The sequence below is a fragment of the Bufo bufo genome, chromosome 3 (genome assembly GCF_905171765.1).
Source record: "Bufo bufo chromosome 3, aBufBuf1.1, whole genome shotgun sequence".
Lineage (NCBI taxonomy): Eukaryota > Metazoa > Chordata > Amphibia > Anura > Bufonidae > Bufo > Bufo bufo.
Genome location: NC_053391.1, coordinates 664,368,709 through 664,383,817, shown reverse-complemented (window position 1 = coordinate 664,383,817; position 15,109 = coordinate 664,368,709). Strand labels below are relative to the sequence as shown.

Sequence of the window (15,109 nt, the reverse complement as noted above, 5' to 3'; positions counted from 1 at the left end):
TTCTATTGTTTTCTATCCGTTTGGCTCAGTTTCGTGCAAGCAGCGTTTTGGTGTCCTCCTCCAAAGCAGAATGGAGGCGCAACGGAGCCAAACTGAGGCATTCTGAGCGGATCCTTTTCCATTCAGAATGCATTAGGGCAAAACTGATCCGTTTTGGGCCGCGTGTGAGAGCCCTGAACGGATCTCACAAACGGAAACCAAAACGCCAGTGTGAAAGTAGCCTTAGAAGGGTACATGATGTAAATTGTAGTGAAGGTAATCTCATTACCAGTGACTGTATTTGTGAGTTATAACCTTCTGATCCTCAGCTGTGTGATGTGACCTGCACTCTGATGTCCAAACATTGAGGCTCCCATAGAAATGCATACAGAAACTGGCTTCCTGTCTACACACAAGATACTGTGTTATTTGGAAAGTCTGAGTGTTGGTCACATGACACATCTGAGGATCAGAAGAGAGGTTATAACTCCCAAATACAGTCTCTCTGTTAAGAAGATTGCCTTCGCTGCAGTTTACATCATGCACCTTTATAACAGGTCAGAGAATAAACCTTTTTGTGAGATTAGTTCTTTAATTAATAATTGGTAATTCTCCTTTAATTCATCTGTTGTTGTTTTTTTGTAATTCTCTGCTGCTTTTGTACGAGTTTAGCAAATATCAAGCCTCAACATTGCCCTTTCCCTGTTTAATAAAATATGAACTCTGTGGTTATTATTCTGAGACTTTGAGTCCTCCTGACCTTCCTTCCCCATGTAACGACACTGCAAGGCTTACATTTTGCTTCACAGCCAGAGGCGACAACTGATAGATAACTGGTAAATAGAGCAGATTCCTGTAACCCTCCACACAAGCCTACAATTTATTTTCTGCATCTTACATCCTCAGTGACAACCTCCGATGATCCCCCACGATCCCTCCAATCTTCTTCTGCATCACCAGCATGATAGGAGTTTTCCATCCAGACTTGCTCAGTCGCAACATCTGCCTCGTCGGATAAAACAAGTAGCATTGTGATGTTGACTGAGACCGAAACGCGTTGTTGTCCCTGTTTACAGCAGCAGCCTCTCCAACATCTGTGCCTTAGTGTAAGGCCTCATGCACACGACCGTTGTTGTGTTCCGTTCCGCAAAATGGGATTCCGTTGTTCCGTGATCCGTTTCCGTTTTTGTGTGTCTTCCTTTATTTTTGGAGGATCACCAGACATGAAGGAAAGTAAAAAAAAAGTCTAAGTCAAGTTTACCATGCAAATAATAGGAAAAAAACGGACGCGGATGCGCGGAGGCGGATGACAATCTTGTGTGCCTCCGTGTTTTTTCAGGGTCCCATTGACTTGAATGGGTCGGCAAACCGTTTTCCATGAAAAAAATAGGACAGGTTATATTTTTTTGACGGACTGGAACCACGGATCACGGACGCGGATGAAAGTCAATGGGTCCGCAGAAAATCACGAAAAACGGAACAACGGACACGGAGTAAAACAACGGTCGTGTGCATGAGGCCTTCGCATTTAACTCCTACTGAACTGAAGATTGTGAATGCACAACATCTTCCCGTTCGTAATATGAATGCATTATATACAGTATGTGTAATATATTACACGTACAGATGTAGCGGTTGTAAACGTGAGCGCGATATTGTGTATCAGCGTGATAACACATCGCACAAACCTTTGAAAGCCATTGAGAAAGTCCATGAAAAGTTCCTGGCCATTGTTTACTTAACGCGTTAAGAATCAAGATGAGGATTGCTACATCTGTACAGAAAAAACTGCTAAAAACCCCCGATAAAAACGCCATTTATTCTAGCTTGGGAGTATATGCTGTATATGTTAATTATTTTTGACACTTACACTCATTATTCCTCATTATACAACATGTATTGCTTTCTGGAAACGTTCAGCAGGCTGCTGTTGTTGGATCTGACACTTACACTCATTATTCCTCATTATACAACATGTATTGCTATCTGGAAACGTTCAGCAGGCTGCTGTTGTTGGATCTGACACTTACACTCATTATTCCTCATTATACAACATGTATTGCTTTCTGGAAACGTTCAGCAGGCTGCTGTTGTTGGATCTGACACTTACACTCATTATTCCTCATTATACAACATGTATTGCTATCTGGAAACGTTCAGCAGGCTGCTGTTGTTGGATCTGGCAATCTTATTATAGGTTTACTGCTGTTGTAAATGGTCTGTGTGTTAAAGGGGTTTTCCTATTGATGTATGGCATGATTGCAGGATATACCATAAGTGTTTGATAGGTGGAGGTGTGGGGCCACCATTAGGATCCTGACCTATTGAATGAATGGGGATTTCCTTGCTCCCTTATTTCCATACATCCCTTAGACCAGGCATGGCCAACCTGAGGCTCTCCAGCTGTTGCAAAACTACAACTCCCAGCATGCCCATACTGCTTACATCTATTATCCTACAGCAGGGCATGGTGGGAGTTGTAGTTTTACAACAGCTGGAGAGCCGCAGGTTGAGCATGCCTGCCATAGACTCATCATCCATTCATAATCAGGGGTCAAGAGAATCCCCCACCTATCAGACATTTATGGCATATCCTGCCCATGAATTCATCAAAACCAAAGCCGCCTCGGCGGTATATAGACATATGAGGGAGTATAAATTAAATGTAAACCTAGAACACCTTCCCATTTCCTGCCCATGGACATAAAATGGACTCATTGGCATGTGAGACCAATCAGCTGTGATGATTCAGGTATATAGAAATGAAGCCATTGTAAACCAAATGTAGATAGCCTGCTTGTTGACGGTTTCCACATAGTAAAATTTAATTAACAGCATAAAAACATCAATGACGCTCTATTATATGGATGCTAGATTTTACATGTGTTGATGAGATGGCCAATGGTAATTGGAGGTGGGGTATCACTTTAAGACTGAGGCTGCAATAGCCGCACGGCTATTGTGACAGATTTGCAATTCTGCAGACGCAGCAGTAGAATCTGCCGGTGTTGAATGAAGATGAATGAGAGCAGTGAAAACCACGGCATATTGAACAGTTAAGTGGCAGTGTGCCACCACCTTGTTTAAAGCAGTCAGTGCAGAAGTGGATACAGTCAGCAGGGGCTGTAATCTGTCTCCTTACTGATGGATCCACCCAGTTCTTGCTAGTGTCTGCAAAAACGGTTGCTCGCTGACTTCTGCATCCCCTCAATGCTGGACCGTACAGAGCATGCTGGCACATGTAGTACACAAGTCACTGGGGGGTGTCGAGAATTGCTATACATTTACATCTATAAGTCTACATCGACATATCTGTTTCTAACTTGTAACTACGACATTAAAAGGGATCAAAAAGTAGAGCTTGCGTTTAGGGAAAACTTCATGACAAACTCACTACTGCCATTTGAACAAGCTCAGCACTGCTACATAGTGTTGAAAAATGTTGTTGCATTCATTCAGCAAGTCTAGAGATATGTATTTCAGATAGAATTTAGAATTAATTCGTTCTTAAGGAGGACCTATCACACCCTCAAGGAAATCCTACAGGCTGCATACCCTTGCAGCTGCATCTTCCGTGACTCCGGTGGTGCATTTCTTTTTCTTGTAGCCTCCCTGCGTTACGTTTCAGCTCCAGATAGCAGTGAATTGTCAGGTAAGTGGCCCCCCAGGGCTCAGTGGGAATGGCTGAGATGATGTTCCACTAAGGCCTCATGCACACGACCGTTGTTGGGTCCCGTGTCCGTTGTTCCGTTTTCCGTGATTTTCTGCGGACCCATTGACTTTCAATGGGTCTGTTGAAAACTCGGAAAATGCACCGTTTGTCATCCGCGTCCGTGATCCGTGTTTCCAGTCCGTCAAAAAAATAGGACCTGTCCTATTTTTTTCACGGACAACGGTTCGCGGACCCACTCAAGTCAATGGGTCCGTGAAAAAACACGGAGGCACACAAGATTGTCATCCGCGTCCGTGATCCGTGTCCGTTTTTTTCCTATCATTTTCAAGGCAAACTTGACTTAGATTTTTTTTTCACTTTTCATGTCTGGTGATCCTCCAAAAATCAGGGAAGACAAACGGAAAAAAAAACAGATACGGATCACAGAACAACGGAACCCCGTTTTGAGGACCGTGAAAAAATACTGTCGTGTGTATGAGGACTGGGGACTGTCCTGTCTAGTACCCACTACTGGACGACAAAACTAATGGCACCAAAACTGGCCAAAGGGTGAGGGGAGGGTGGGGCTGCAAGAAGAATACAGAGACGGCCAGAGTCATTGAAGATGCAGCAGCGAAGGTTTGCAACCAGTGGGAATTCTATGAGGATTTAGAGAGGACCGTGTCGTACATTCTGCAGTCCGGATTTCCATGGTGCCTCCTGCCTTAAAGGTGTAGAGTTGATGACGTTTTTCATAGTCTGACCCCATTGCTAAAAACGAAGAGTGGGTCCAGAGCAAAGAAGAGTGGTCTAGAGCAAGCATGCTCAACCTGCGGCCCTCCAGCTGTTGCAAAACTACAACTCCCAGCATGCCCTAATAGCTGTAGGCTGTCCGTGCATGCTGAGAGTTGTAGTTTTGCAACAGCTGGGGGGCCGCAGGTTGGGCATCCCTGGTCTAGAGTAATCTGATACTTTGAGACTTTGCAGACCCTAGCGCCTATGAGTTGGAGAACTTGGCAAAAGCCCAACTTAAAGGGAACCTGTCACATTGGACATGGAGTCCAATCTGTAGCCTGCAGGTTATAGAGCGGGAGGAGCTGAGCAGATTGATGCATAGTTTTGTGGGAAAAGATTCTGTATACTTTTTTTTTCATTCCAGCTCCTTCTGGGCTTAGGAGTCCAGTGGGCGGTCTTATTAAAGGGGTTATGCCATGATGGATGTCAAAAATGAAAACAATACATCATATAGTACATGACAATCTGTTTCTAGCCAAGCTAGAACCAGCCCTGTACCTCACATGGGTCCGGAGATCTCCACATTCATTGTTCCAATTATTCTGATAGATTTCTTTCACGCTGGCACCTCAGGGAGCGTGTCCTTTTATCAGGGAGTATGCCTTTTATGCTGTAGCTCTTTCACTCTAACTGCCACAGCTTCTAGCAGAAGATAAGGCTGGTGGTAGTTGAAGATTTCAACTGAATGCGTGCGACCACCTCAGTGAGGTGGACATGAAATAAGGAAAAGAGCAAACATCAGGTGGCGCTATACAGATACATTTTATTGAATGGCATAGTGGCCATATTACATTTTAAATTCCATGCAAGTACAAAAGTATTTAGTTCCAAGTACTGGGTTGGAAAATGTAGAATATTTTGCGTGGCACAACCCCTTTAAGTGACGGAAAGTCTTCCCTCTAGGAGTATGCCTACAGAGATGACTCTCAATCACCAACAGGTCTCCTACACATAGAAGGAACTTGAATTAAAATGGAAACTAATAAGTTACAGAATCTTTTCCCGCTATATATATATATAAGTAGCACCTTGATTGCGTAGTAAATAAGACCTTGTTCTAGTCTCGTCTACAAAATTGTTTCTGACTTCAGACTCAGAAATGACATGAGACCCCTGAGGAGCACTAGATATGGATGGTGGTGGTGACCCTAGCTAGATGTAGTACATGGGTTTTACATGTCCTTACCAGTGTAAAAGGTGTGTTGAGTAGAGTAATGAGAATATCGGCCACGGCCAGGTTGACTATGAACAGGCTGGTGGCTGAATGCATCCGCTTGTTCTTGATGACCACGTGACAGACCAAGACATTCCCGAAAAGTGAGAAGACGATGATAAAAGAATAAGCCACGATTAAAAGAGCCTTCACAGTGGGGTTTTGCGATTCGGCTCCGTATCTCTTCTTCCCTAAAAAGCTTTGCCATTCCACTAGACTGTAGTTATTCCAGGAGAACAAGCCAGTGATGTTGGGGAGCTGAAAGGATTCCCTCAAGCTGGTGTTGAGGTGGAAACTTTCCGATCTTTTCGACAGGGTGGACAAACCCAAGAGTAAAGGCCACATGAGATAAGATTCCATCTCTAAACAAACATGGGACGGACATGGGCAATCTATTTATCCCACCAAGAGGGGGAGAAGAAGAAGTAGAGTAGGTCGAGAAGCTACACAATGGATCTTCATGCCTGAGTGGAGAGGTCAGTAGAGAATTGTCACGCACAATAGCAACAGATGCTCCTCAGCATTCAATCAGAGTCCTCACATCCAGCATCTGTATCCTAGCAAGGCTTCCCTCACAGCACACTTATATGACATTCAGGCACGCAAAGCTTCCAGGCGGCTGAAGGAAAGCTCTCCGCTCATTGGGCTGCAGCTCATTTACAAATCTGACGTCCCTTAGTTCTCCCTCTTTACCTAGCTAAAGACATTCATTCTGCTACTTTGCAATATCAAATGTGAGAAGTATTTAAGAGAATGAATGAGCAGGGTGCCCCCTCCAGCGTCTCCGCATTTCCAGAATGCTGAGGTTCTTGTGCTCTCAATAGACAACAAGGTTCCTTGGATTATAGATATATCTAACATATAGCATGTGCCCGGAATCTAAATGCAACAGGAACAGGTGTACAGTGCGCGTCTATATGGCTGTATCTGTGCAGGAGCTGTTCTCCACTGGTGCAGACCTGTATATATATATATATATACTGTATACACTGAACAAAAATATAAACACAACACTTTCGGTTTTGCTCCCATTTTGCATGAGCGGAACTCAAAGATATGAAACATTTTCTACAGACACAGAAGACCCATTACTCTCAAATATTCACAAATCTGTCTAAATCTGTGTTAGTGAGCACTTCTCCTTTCCCGAGATAATTCATATCAAGGTGCTGATTAAACAGCATGAATATTGCACCGAAAGTGTTACGTTTATATTTTTGTTCAGTGTACTGTATATTATATGGGCATTCCACAAATAAGTAGATCGATAGATATAATATAGATAGATAGATATGAGATAGATAATAGATAGATAGATATGAGATAGATAATAGATAGATAGATAGATAGATAGATAGATAGATAGATAGATAGATAGATAATAGATATGAGATAGATAATAGATAGATAGATAGATAGATAGATAGATAGATAGATAGATATTAGATAGATAGATAATAGATAGATAGATAGATAATAGATAGATAGATAGATAGATAGATAGATAGATAGATATTAGATAGATAGATAGATAGGAGATAGATAGATAGATAATAGATAGATAGATAATAGATAGATAGATAGATAGATAGATAATAGATAGATAGATAGATAGATAGATAGATAGATAGATAGATAGATAGATAATAGATAGATAGATAGATAGATAGATAATAGATAGATAGATAGATAGATAGATAGATAGATAGATAGATAGATAATAGATAGATAGATAGATAGATAGATAGATAGGAGATAGATAGATAGATAGATAATAGATAGATAGATAATAGATAGATAGATAGATAGATAGATAGATAGATAGATAGATAATAGATAGATAGATAGGAGATAGATAGATAGATAGATAGATAGATAATAGATAGATAGATAATAGATAGATAGATAGATAGATAGATAATAGATAGATAGATAGATAGATAGATAGATAGATAGATAGATAGATAGATAGATATTAGATAGATAGATAGGAGATAGATAGATAGATAGATAGATAGATAATAGATAGATAGATAATAGATAGATAGATAGATAGATAGATATGAGATAGATAGATAGATAGATAATAGATAATAGATAGATAATAGATAGATAGATAGATAGATAGATAGATAGATAGATAATAGATAGATAGATAGATAGATAGATAGATATTAGATAGATAGATAGGAGATAGATAGATAGATAGATAATAGATAGATAGATAGATAGATAGATAGATAGATAGATAGATAGATAGATAGATAGATAGATAGATGTAGAAAAATAGATGAGCAGCACACAAATCCAAGGTGGTGCAATTCCTTGAGACGGATCACGGACTTAGATCCAGCTCAGTATATGTAAGAAAAATCCAAGGCAGCACACAAGGCTCCATTGAGAGAGCTGAAACGTCGCTGAATGAGTGAATAAACCGTCCACTTTTTTCAAGTTCACCTGGAGTGCTGCCTTCTTTTCGTTTTCTATGCAATTTGGGATCTTGGTCACAGGTCCCCAGGAGGATTTTTTGCACCCACTTACTTTGTGTGCTGCTTTTTTCTTTTTCGCTTCTAGATAGATATGAGATAGATAGATAGATAGATAGATAGATAGATAGATAGATAATAGATAGATAATAGATAGATAGATAGATAGATAGATATGAGATAGATAGATAGATAGATAGATAGATAGATAAATAGATATGAGATAGATAGATAGATAGATAGATAGATAGATAGATAATAGATAGATAGATAATAGATAGATAGATAGATAGGAGATAGATAATAGATAGATAGATAATAGATAGATAATAGATAATAGATAGATAGATAGATAATAGATAGATAATAGATAGATAGATATGAGATAAACAGATAGATAATAGATGGATAGATAGATAGATAGATAGATAGATAGATAGATAGATAGATAGATAGATAGATAATAGATAGATATGAGATAGATAGATAGATATGAGATAAACAGATAGATAATAGATAGATAGGAGATAGATAATAGATAGATAGATAGATAGATAGATAGATAGATAGATATGAGATAAACAGATAGATAAATAGATATGAGATAAATAAATAGATAGATAGATAGATAGATAGATAGATTAAAAAAAAGCAAAAGAAGGCAGCACTCCAATTTGTAATGAAAAAAGTGGACGGTTTATTCACCCATCAGCAACGTTTCAGCTCTCTCTATGGAGCCTTTGTCCAGATGAGTAACATGTGCAAAATTACATACATAAATAGTGCCAGTGATTATCAAGATTACAAATTGATACATAATATAATAAAGTGCAAATGCATGGATAATACCAGCGGGTCCCCGATGCATGGATAATACCAGCGGGTCCCCGATGCATGGATAATACCAGCGGGTCCCCGATGCATGGATAATACCAGCGGGTCCCCGATGCATGGATAATACCAGCGGGTCCCCGATGCATGGATAATACCAGCGGGTCCCCGATGCATGGATAATACCAGCGGGTCCCCGATGCATGGATAATACCAGCGGGTCCCCGATGCATGGATAATACCAGCGGGTCCCCGATGCATGGATAATACCAGCGGGTCCCCGATGCATGGATAATACCAGCGGGTCCCCGATGCATGGATAATACCAGCGGGTCCCCGATGCATGGATAATACCAGCGGGTCCCCGATGCATGGATAATACCAGCGGGTCCCCGATGCATGGATAATACCAGCGGGTCCCCGATGCATGGATAATACCAGCGGGTCCCCGATGCATGGATAATACCAGCGGGTCCCCGATGCATGGATAATACCAGCGGGTCCCCGATGCATGGATAACACCAGCGGGTCCCCGATGTATGGATAACACAGCCATGTTACAAGTGTAATTCATTTGTCATCATAATTCAATGTCGCAGAAACATAAGTGTAATAATAAAAATTCCATAGTGTGATTCATACAGTACAAAATCACCAGAATTGCATAATTAATAATCAAGTGTGATTAGTGAACAGGTGTGTTACCATGATACATCAATAAAAAATTGTTAAAAACCTTTGAATGGATCACTTTAGGCCGGAGAGACTTGGCAGGAACTGTTGGCGTCCGGGAAGAGTGTCGGCGCATGCGCCGCTCCGTCCGCTATCGCGAGACTCGCAGTACTAGTACGCAGCATAAGGACCACAACAAAGATGGCCGCTATTGTACATTACATTTGGGCGCATGCGCGTGCCAGCACAGCCGCCCGTATAGAATTGACAGACACATGTAAAGTGTCAGAAGCACCGCAGTATACAGCAGACAAGGCTGATCCATGCATCGGGGACCCGCTGGTGTTATCCATACATCGGGGACCCGCTGGTATTATCCATACATTTGCACTTTATTATATTATGTATCAATTTGTAATCTTGATAATCACTGGCACTATTTATGTACGTAATTTTGCACATGTTACTCATCTGGACAAAGGCTCCATAGAGAGCTGAAACGTTGCTGATGGGTGAATAAACCGTCCACTTTTTTCATTAAAAATTGGAGTGCTGCCTTCTTTTGCTTTTTTTATCTATCTATCTCCTATCTATCTATCTATCTATCTATCTATCTATCTATCTATCTATCTATCTATTATCTATCTATCCATCTATCTATCTATCTCATATCTATCTATCTATTATCTATTATCTATCTATCTATCTATCTATCTATCTATCTATCTATCTATCTATCTATCTATCTATCTATCTCATATCTATCTATCTATCTATTATCTATCTATCTATCTATCTATTATCTATCTATCTATTATCTATCTATCTATCTATCTATCTATCTATTATCTATCTATCTATCTATCTATCTATCTATCTATCTATTATCTATCTATCTCCAATCTATCTATCTATCTATCTATCTATCTATCTATCTATCTATCTATCTATCTATCTATCTCATATCTATCTATTATCTATCTATCTATCTATCATCTATCTATCTATCTATCTATCTATCTATCTATTTTTTTATCCATACTTGGGATCTTGGTCTCAGGTCCCCCAGGAGGATTTTCGCACCCGTATATATCTTTTTTTATGTGCTGCTTCTTTCCTTTTTTTCTAGATAGATAGATTATAGATACTAAACAAGAGAAAGCAGCAGAACTGTCAAGTGTGGGTGCAATCCCTCTAAGAGCGCAGGCTATAGTTCAATGGATGATCCAATGTACAAATTGAGAAAGACCTCAGTGTTAGGCTGAAACGTTGCGTGAGGTGAATAAAGTGTATCCATCACCCCTCTTAGTGCTGCCTCATTTTGTACTTTAGATAGATGACAGATAGATACAGTATCTCAAAAACAAGTCACATGACACCGGGGAGGGAAAATGGATAATTGGGCACAATTTGGCCATTTTCACTTAGGGCTGTACTCACTTTTGTTGCCAGAGGTGTAGACATTAATGGCTGTGTGCTGAGTTCTTTTGAGGGCACACCAGATTTAGGCTACTTTCATATTAGCACACACAGATTACAGATGATCATCACTGGACGTCCTGTGATCATGTAATCAACAGGGGACACTTCTGAAAATAGAGTCTACAGCAAAGAAGCATAATTAAAAGCTATGGACACTAGTGATGAGCGGCAGGGGCAATATTTGAATTCGTGATATTTTGCGAATATTTGGGCGAATGTTCGTCATATATTCACGAATTCGAGAATTAGCGATTATTTTCTTGATTGCGAAAATCGGCAATGCAATATGTGCATATTGCGCACGCAATACAGGCGTGGGTCCCTGTTGCTAAATTTTTGAAGCTGCTAGAAGTTTCCTGAGACTGGAGAAAACAGTTGGCACGGCAGAACATTGCAATAGCTTTATATACAGATAGAGTCAAGTGCTCCAATATATTCGCGATTGCGCAAATCGGCAATTAATGATCTGCATATTTTTGCGCAATACGTGCAACTTCACATTTTAGCAGGTCTGACTACATATTACTGATTGGTGCAATAAGTATTGTCTCACTACCTAACTCCCTGCACTGGAACCTATCAGCTAAACTATATCAGGATATAACCTACACTGACTATCTAATGTAATGACACAAGAAAGCACAGAGCACAGCAATGACACTGCTCTCTCTCTCAGAACTCCATAAAAGTGCAGAAAATGGTTGCTGGGGAGGTTCTTATATAGTAAGGGGTGGGCAACTTTCCTATTGGTTGCTAGGGATGTTGCTAAGCTCGGACAAAGACATTGCAGCCTTCTCATTGGCCCACAAGCAAGAAGGGAGGTTACTGATAAAAAAAAAACTAGCATATTCGAGAATACGAATATATAGCACTATATTCTAAATCTTCGCAAATTCTCAAAGTGGCGATACTTGCGATTAAAATTTGCAATTTAAATATTAGCGCCCAACACTAATGGACACCTTTCATATAAAAAGATTTTTTCATATGTAACAGAAAAAAATCTTTAAACTCAGTAAAAATCAGTAATGCTGGGTCTGCATAGTGATATACACTCACCTAAAGAATTATTAGGAACACCATACTAATACGGTGTTGGACCCCCTTTTGCCTTCAGAACTGCCTTAATTCTACGTGGCATTGATTCAACAAGGTGCTGATAGCATTCTTTAGAAATGTTGGCCCATATTGATAGGATAGCATCTTGCAGTTGATGGAGATTTGAGGGATGCACATCCAGGGCACGAAGCTCCCGTTCCACCACATCCCAAAGATGCTCTATTGGGTTGAGATCTGGTGACTGTGAGGGCCATTTTACTACAGTGAACTCATTGTCATGTTCAAGAAACCAAATTGAAATGATTCGAGCTTTGTGACATGGTGCATTATCCTGCTGGAAGTAGCCATCAGAGGATGGGTACATGGTGGTCATGAAGGGATGGACATGGTCAGAAACAATGCTCAGGTAGCCCGTGGCATTTAAACGATGCCCAATTGGCACTAAGGGGCCTAAAGTGTGCCCAGAAATCATCCCCCACACCATCACCACCAGCCTGCACAGTGGTAACAAGGCATGATGGATACATGTTCTCATTCTGTTTACGCCAAATTCGGACTCTACCATTTGAATGTCTCAACAGAAATCGAGACTCATCAGACCAAGCAACATTTTTACAGTCTTCAACAGTCCAATTTTGGTGAGCTCGTGCAAATTGTAGCTTCTTTTTCCTATTTGTAGTGGAGATGAGTGGTACCCGGTGGGGGCTTCTGCTGTTGTAGCCCATCCGCCTCAAGGTTGTGCGTGTTGTGGCTTCACAAATGCTTTGCTGCATACCTCGGTTGTAACGAGTGGTTATTTCAGTCAACGTTGCTCTTCTATCAGCTTGAATCAGTCGTCCCATTCTCCTCTGACCTCTAGCATCCACAAGGCATTTTTGCCCACAGGACTGCCGCATACTGGATGTTTTTCCCTTTTCACACCATTCTTTGTAAACCCTAGAAATGGTTGTGCGTGAAAATCCCAGTAACTGAGCAGATTGTGAAATACTCAGACCGGCCCGTCTGGCACCAACAACCATGCCACGCTCAAAATGGCTTAAATCACCTTTCTTTCCCATTCTGACATTCAGTTTGGAGTTCAGGAGATTGTCTTGACCAGGACCACCCCCCTAAATGCATTGAAGCAACTGCCATGTGATTGGTTGACTAGATAATTGCATTAATGAGAAATAGAACAGGTGTTCCTAATAATTCTTTAGGTGAGTGTATTTCATGCAGCTCTCTGAGAAGAGAAAAGCTCATTCACATCAATACGTTTTTCATGGCTTTTTTTTTTCACTGTTGTGTGAATTTACATCCAGAGTAAAATGGCTAAATACTTACGTCAATGCAAAATTATTATTTTTTCTTTATAACTAATTAGCAAAGATTATTCAAACATTCCGTGTTCATGTTCTTTTAGCACAGGGCCACAACATAACAAAATATGAAAAAAGTAAAAGGGTCTAAAAACTTTCTGAGTGCACTGTGGAAGACCTAAAGCATCCTGCCCCAAGAGTCACATTAAAGTGAAAACTTCAAAATAAAGTGCAAATAGTAAATTACTGTGTAATGTGTAAAGTAGACAGTATACTGCTACAGTTGGATCTGGATAGGTGGAGGCTTGGGCAGATAAGTGGCAGATGAGGTTTAACACTGACAAATGTAAAGTTATGCACATGGGAAGGAATAATGCAAGTCACCTGTAAATACTAAATGGTAAAACACTGGGTAACACTGACATGGAAAAGGACCTAGGAATTTTAATAAACAGCAAACTAAACAGTAAAAACCAGTGTCAGGCAGCTGCTGCCAAGGCCAATAAGATAATGGGTTGCATCAAAAGGGGCATAGATGCCCGTGATGAGAACATAGTCCTACCACTTTACAAATCACTAGTCAGACCACACATGGAGTACTGTGTACAGTTCTGGGCTCCTGTAAACAAGGCAGACATAGCAGAGCTGGAGAGGGTCCAGAGGAGGGCAACTAAAGTAATAACTGGAATGGGGCAACTACAGTACCCTGAAAGATTATCAACATTAGGGTTATTCACTTTAGAAAATAGACGACTGAGGGGAGATCTAATTACTATGTATAAATATATCAGGGGTCAGTACAGAGATCTCTCCCATCATCTATTTATCCCCAGGACTGTGACTGTGACGAGGGGACATCCTCTGCGTTTGGAGGAAAGAAGGTTTGTACACAAACATAGAAGAGGATTCTTTACGGTAAGAGCAGTGAGAGTATGGAGCTCTCTGCCTGAGGAGGTGGTGATGGTGAGTACAATAAAGGAATTCAAGAGGGGCCTGGATGTATTTCTGGAGTGTAATAATATTACAGGCTATAGCTACTAGAGAGGGGTCGTTGATCCAGGGAGTTATTCTGAAGCCTGATTGGAGTCGGGATGGAATTTTTTCCCCCTTAATTGGGGAAAATCAGCTTGTACCTCACAGGTTTTTTTTTGCCTTCCTCTGGATCAACTTGCAGGATAACAGGCCGAACTGGATGGACAGATGTCTTCTTTTGGCCTTATATACTATGTTACTATATTCATGCTGAATTTTCTCTATGCACATGGTAGTTACAGGCCATATTTTAGCCACTAGATGGGGCTGGTGTCACCCCCTACATAAGAAAAGGCAGAACATTATAGACTCAGTTTAAACCAGTCGATACCAGTCATTCCAGTGTGAGAGCCTAGCCTAGGGCTAGGAGAAGGAAGCACAAGAATGTTGCTGGGCCTGGTACCATCTAGAACATCTCCAGAAAGTGGACCAGATGCAAGGATAGTGTAGAGAAAGAGCTGTAGAGGTAATGAGCCTTAAAAAGGAGTTATACCATGGCATCCTGTGGGGCCTGAGCACGCTCCACAAAGTTTGGGCAAACTTTGTATATCTCAACATGTCAAGGTGGAAGATTAGCAACCTGTACAAATAATGTAGCAGAACTGCTTGT

General features: G+C 40.7%; 1 protein-coding gene across 1 annotated transcript in view; it reads right to left on the bottom strand.

The window, feature by feature from the left end:
* The window catches only part of GPR83 (G protein-coupled receptor 83), a 49,178-nt gene extending 43,179 nt beyond the window's left edge, over positions 1-5,999 (bottom strand). The window contains exon 1 of the mRNA XM_040422637.1: positions 5,613-5,999. Coding sequence (XP_040278571.1) covers positions 5,613-5,999 — 387 coding nt within the window. The remainder of the gene's footprint in view (positions 1-5,612) is intronic.
* Positions 6,000-15,109: the final 9,110 nt, after the last annotated feature.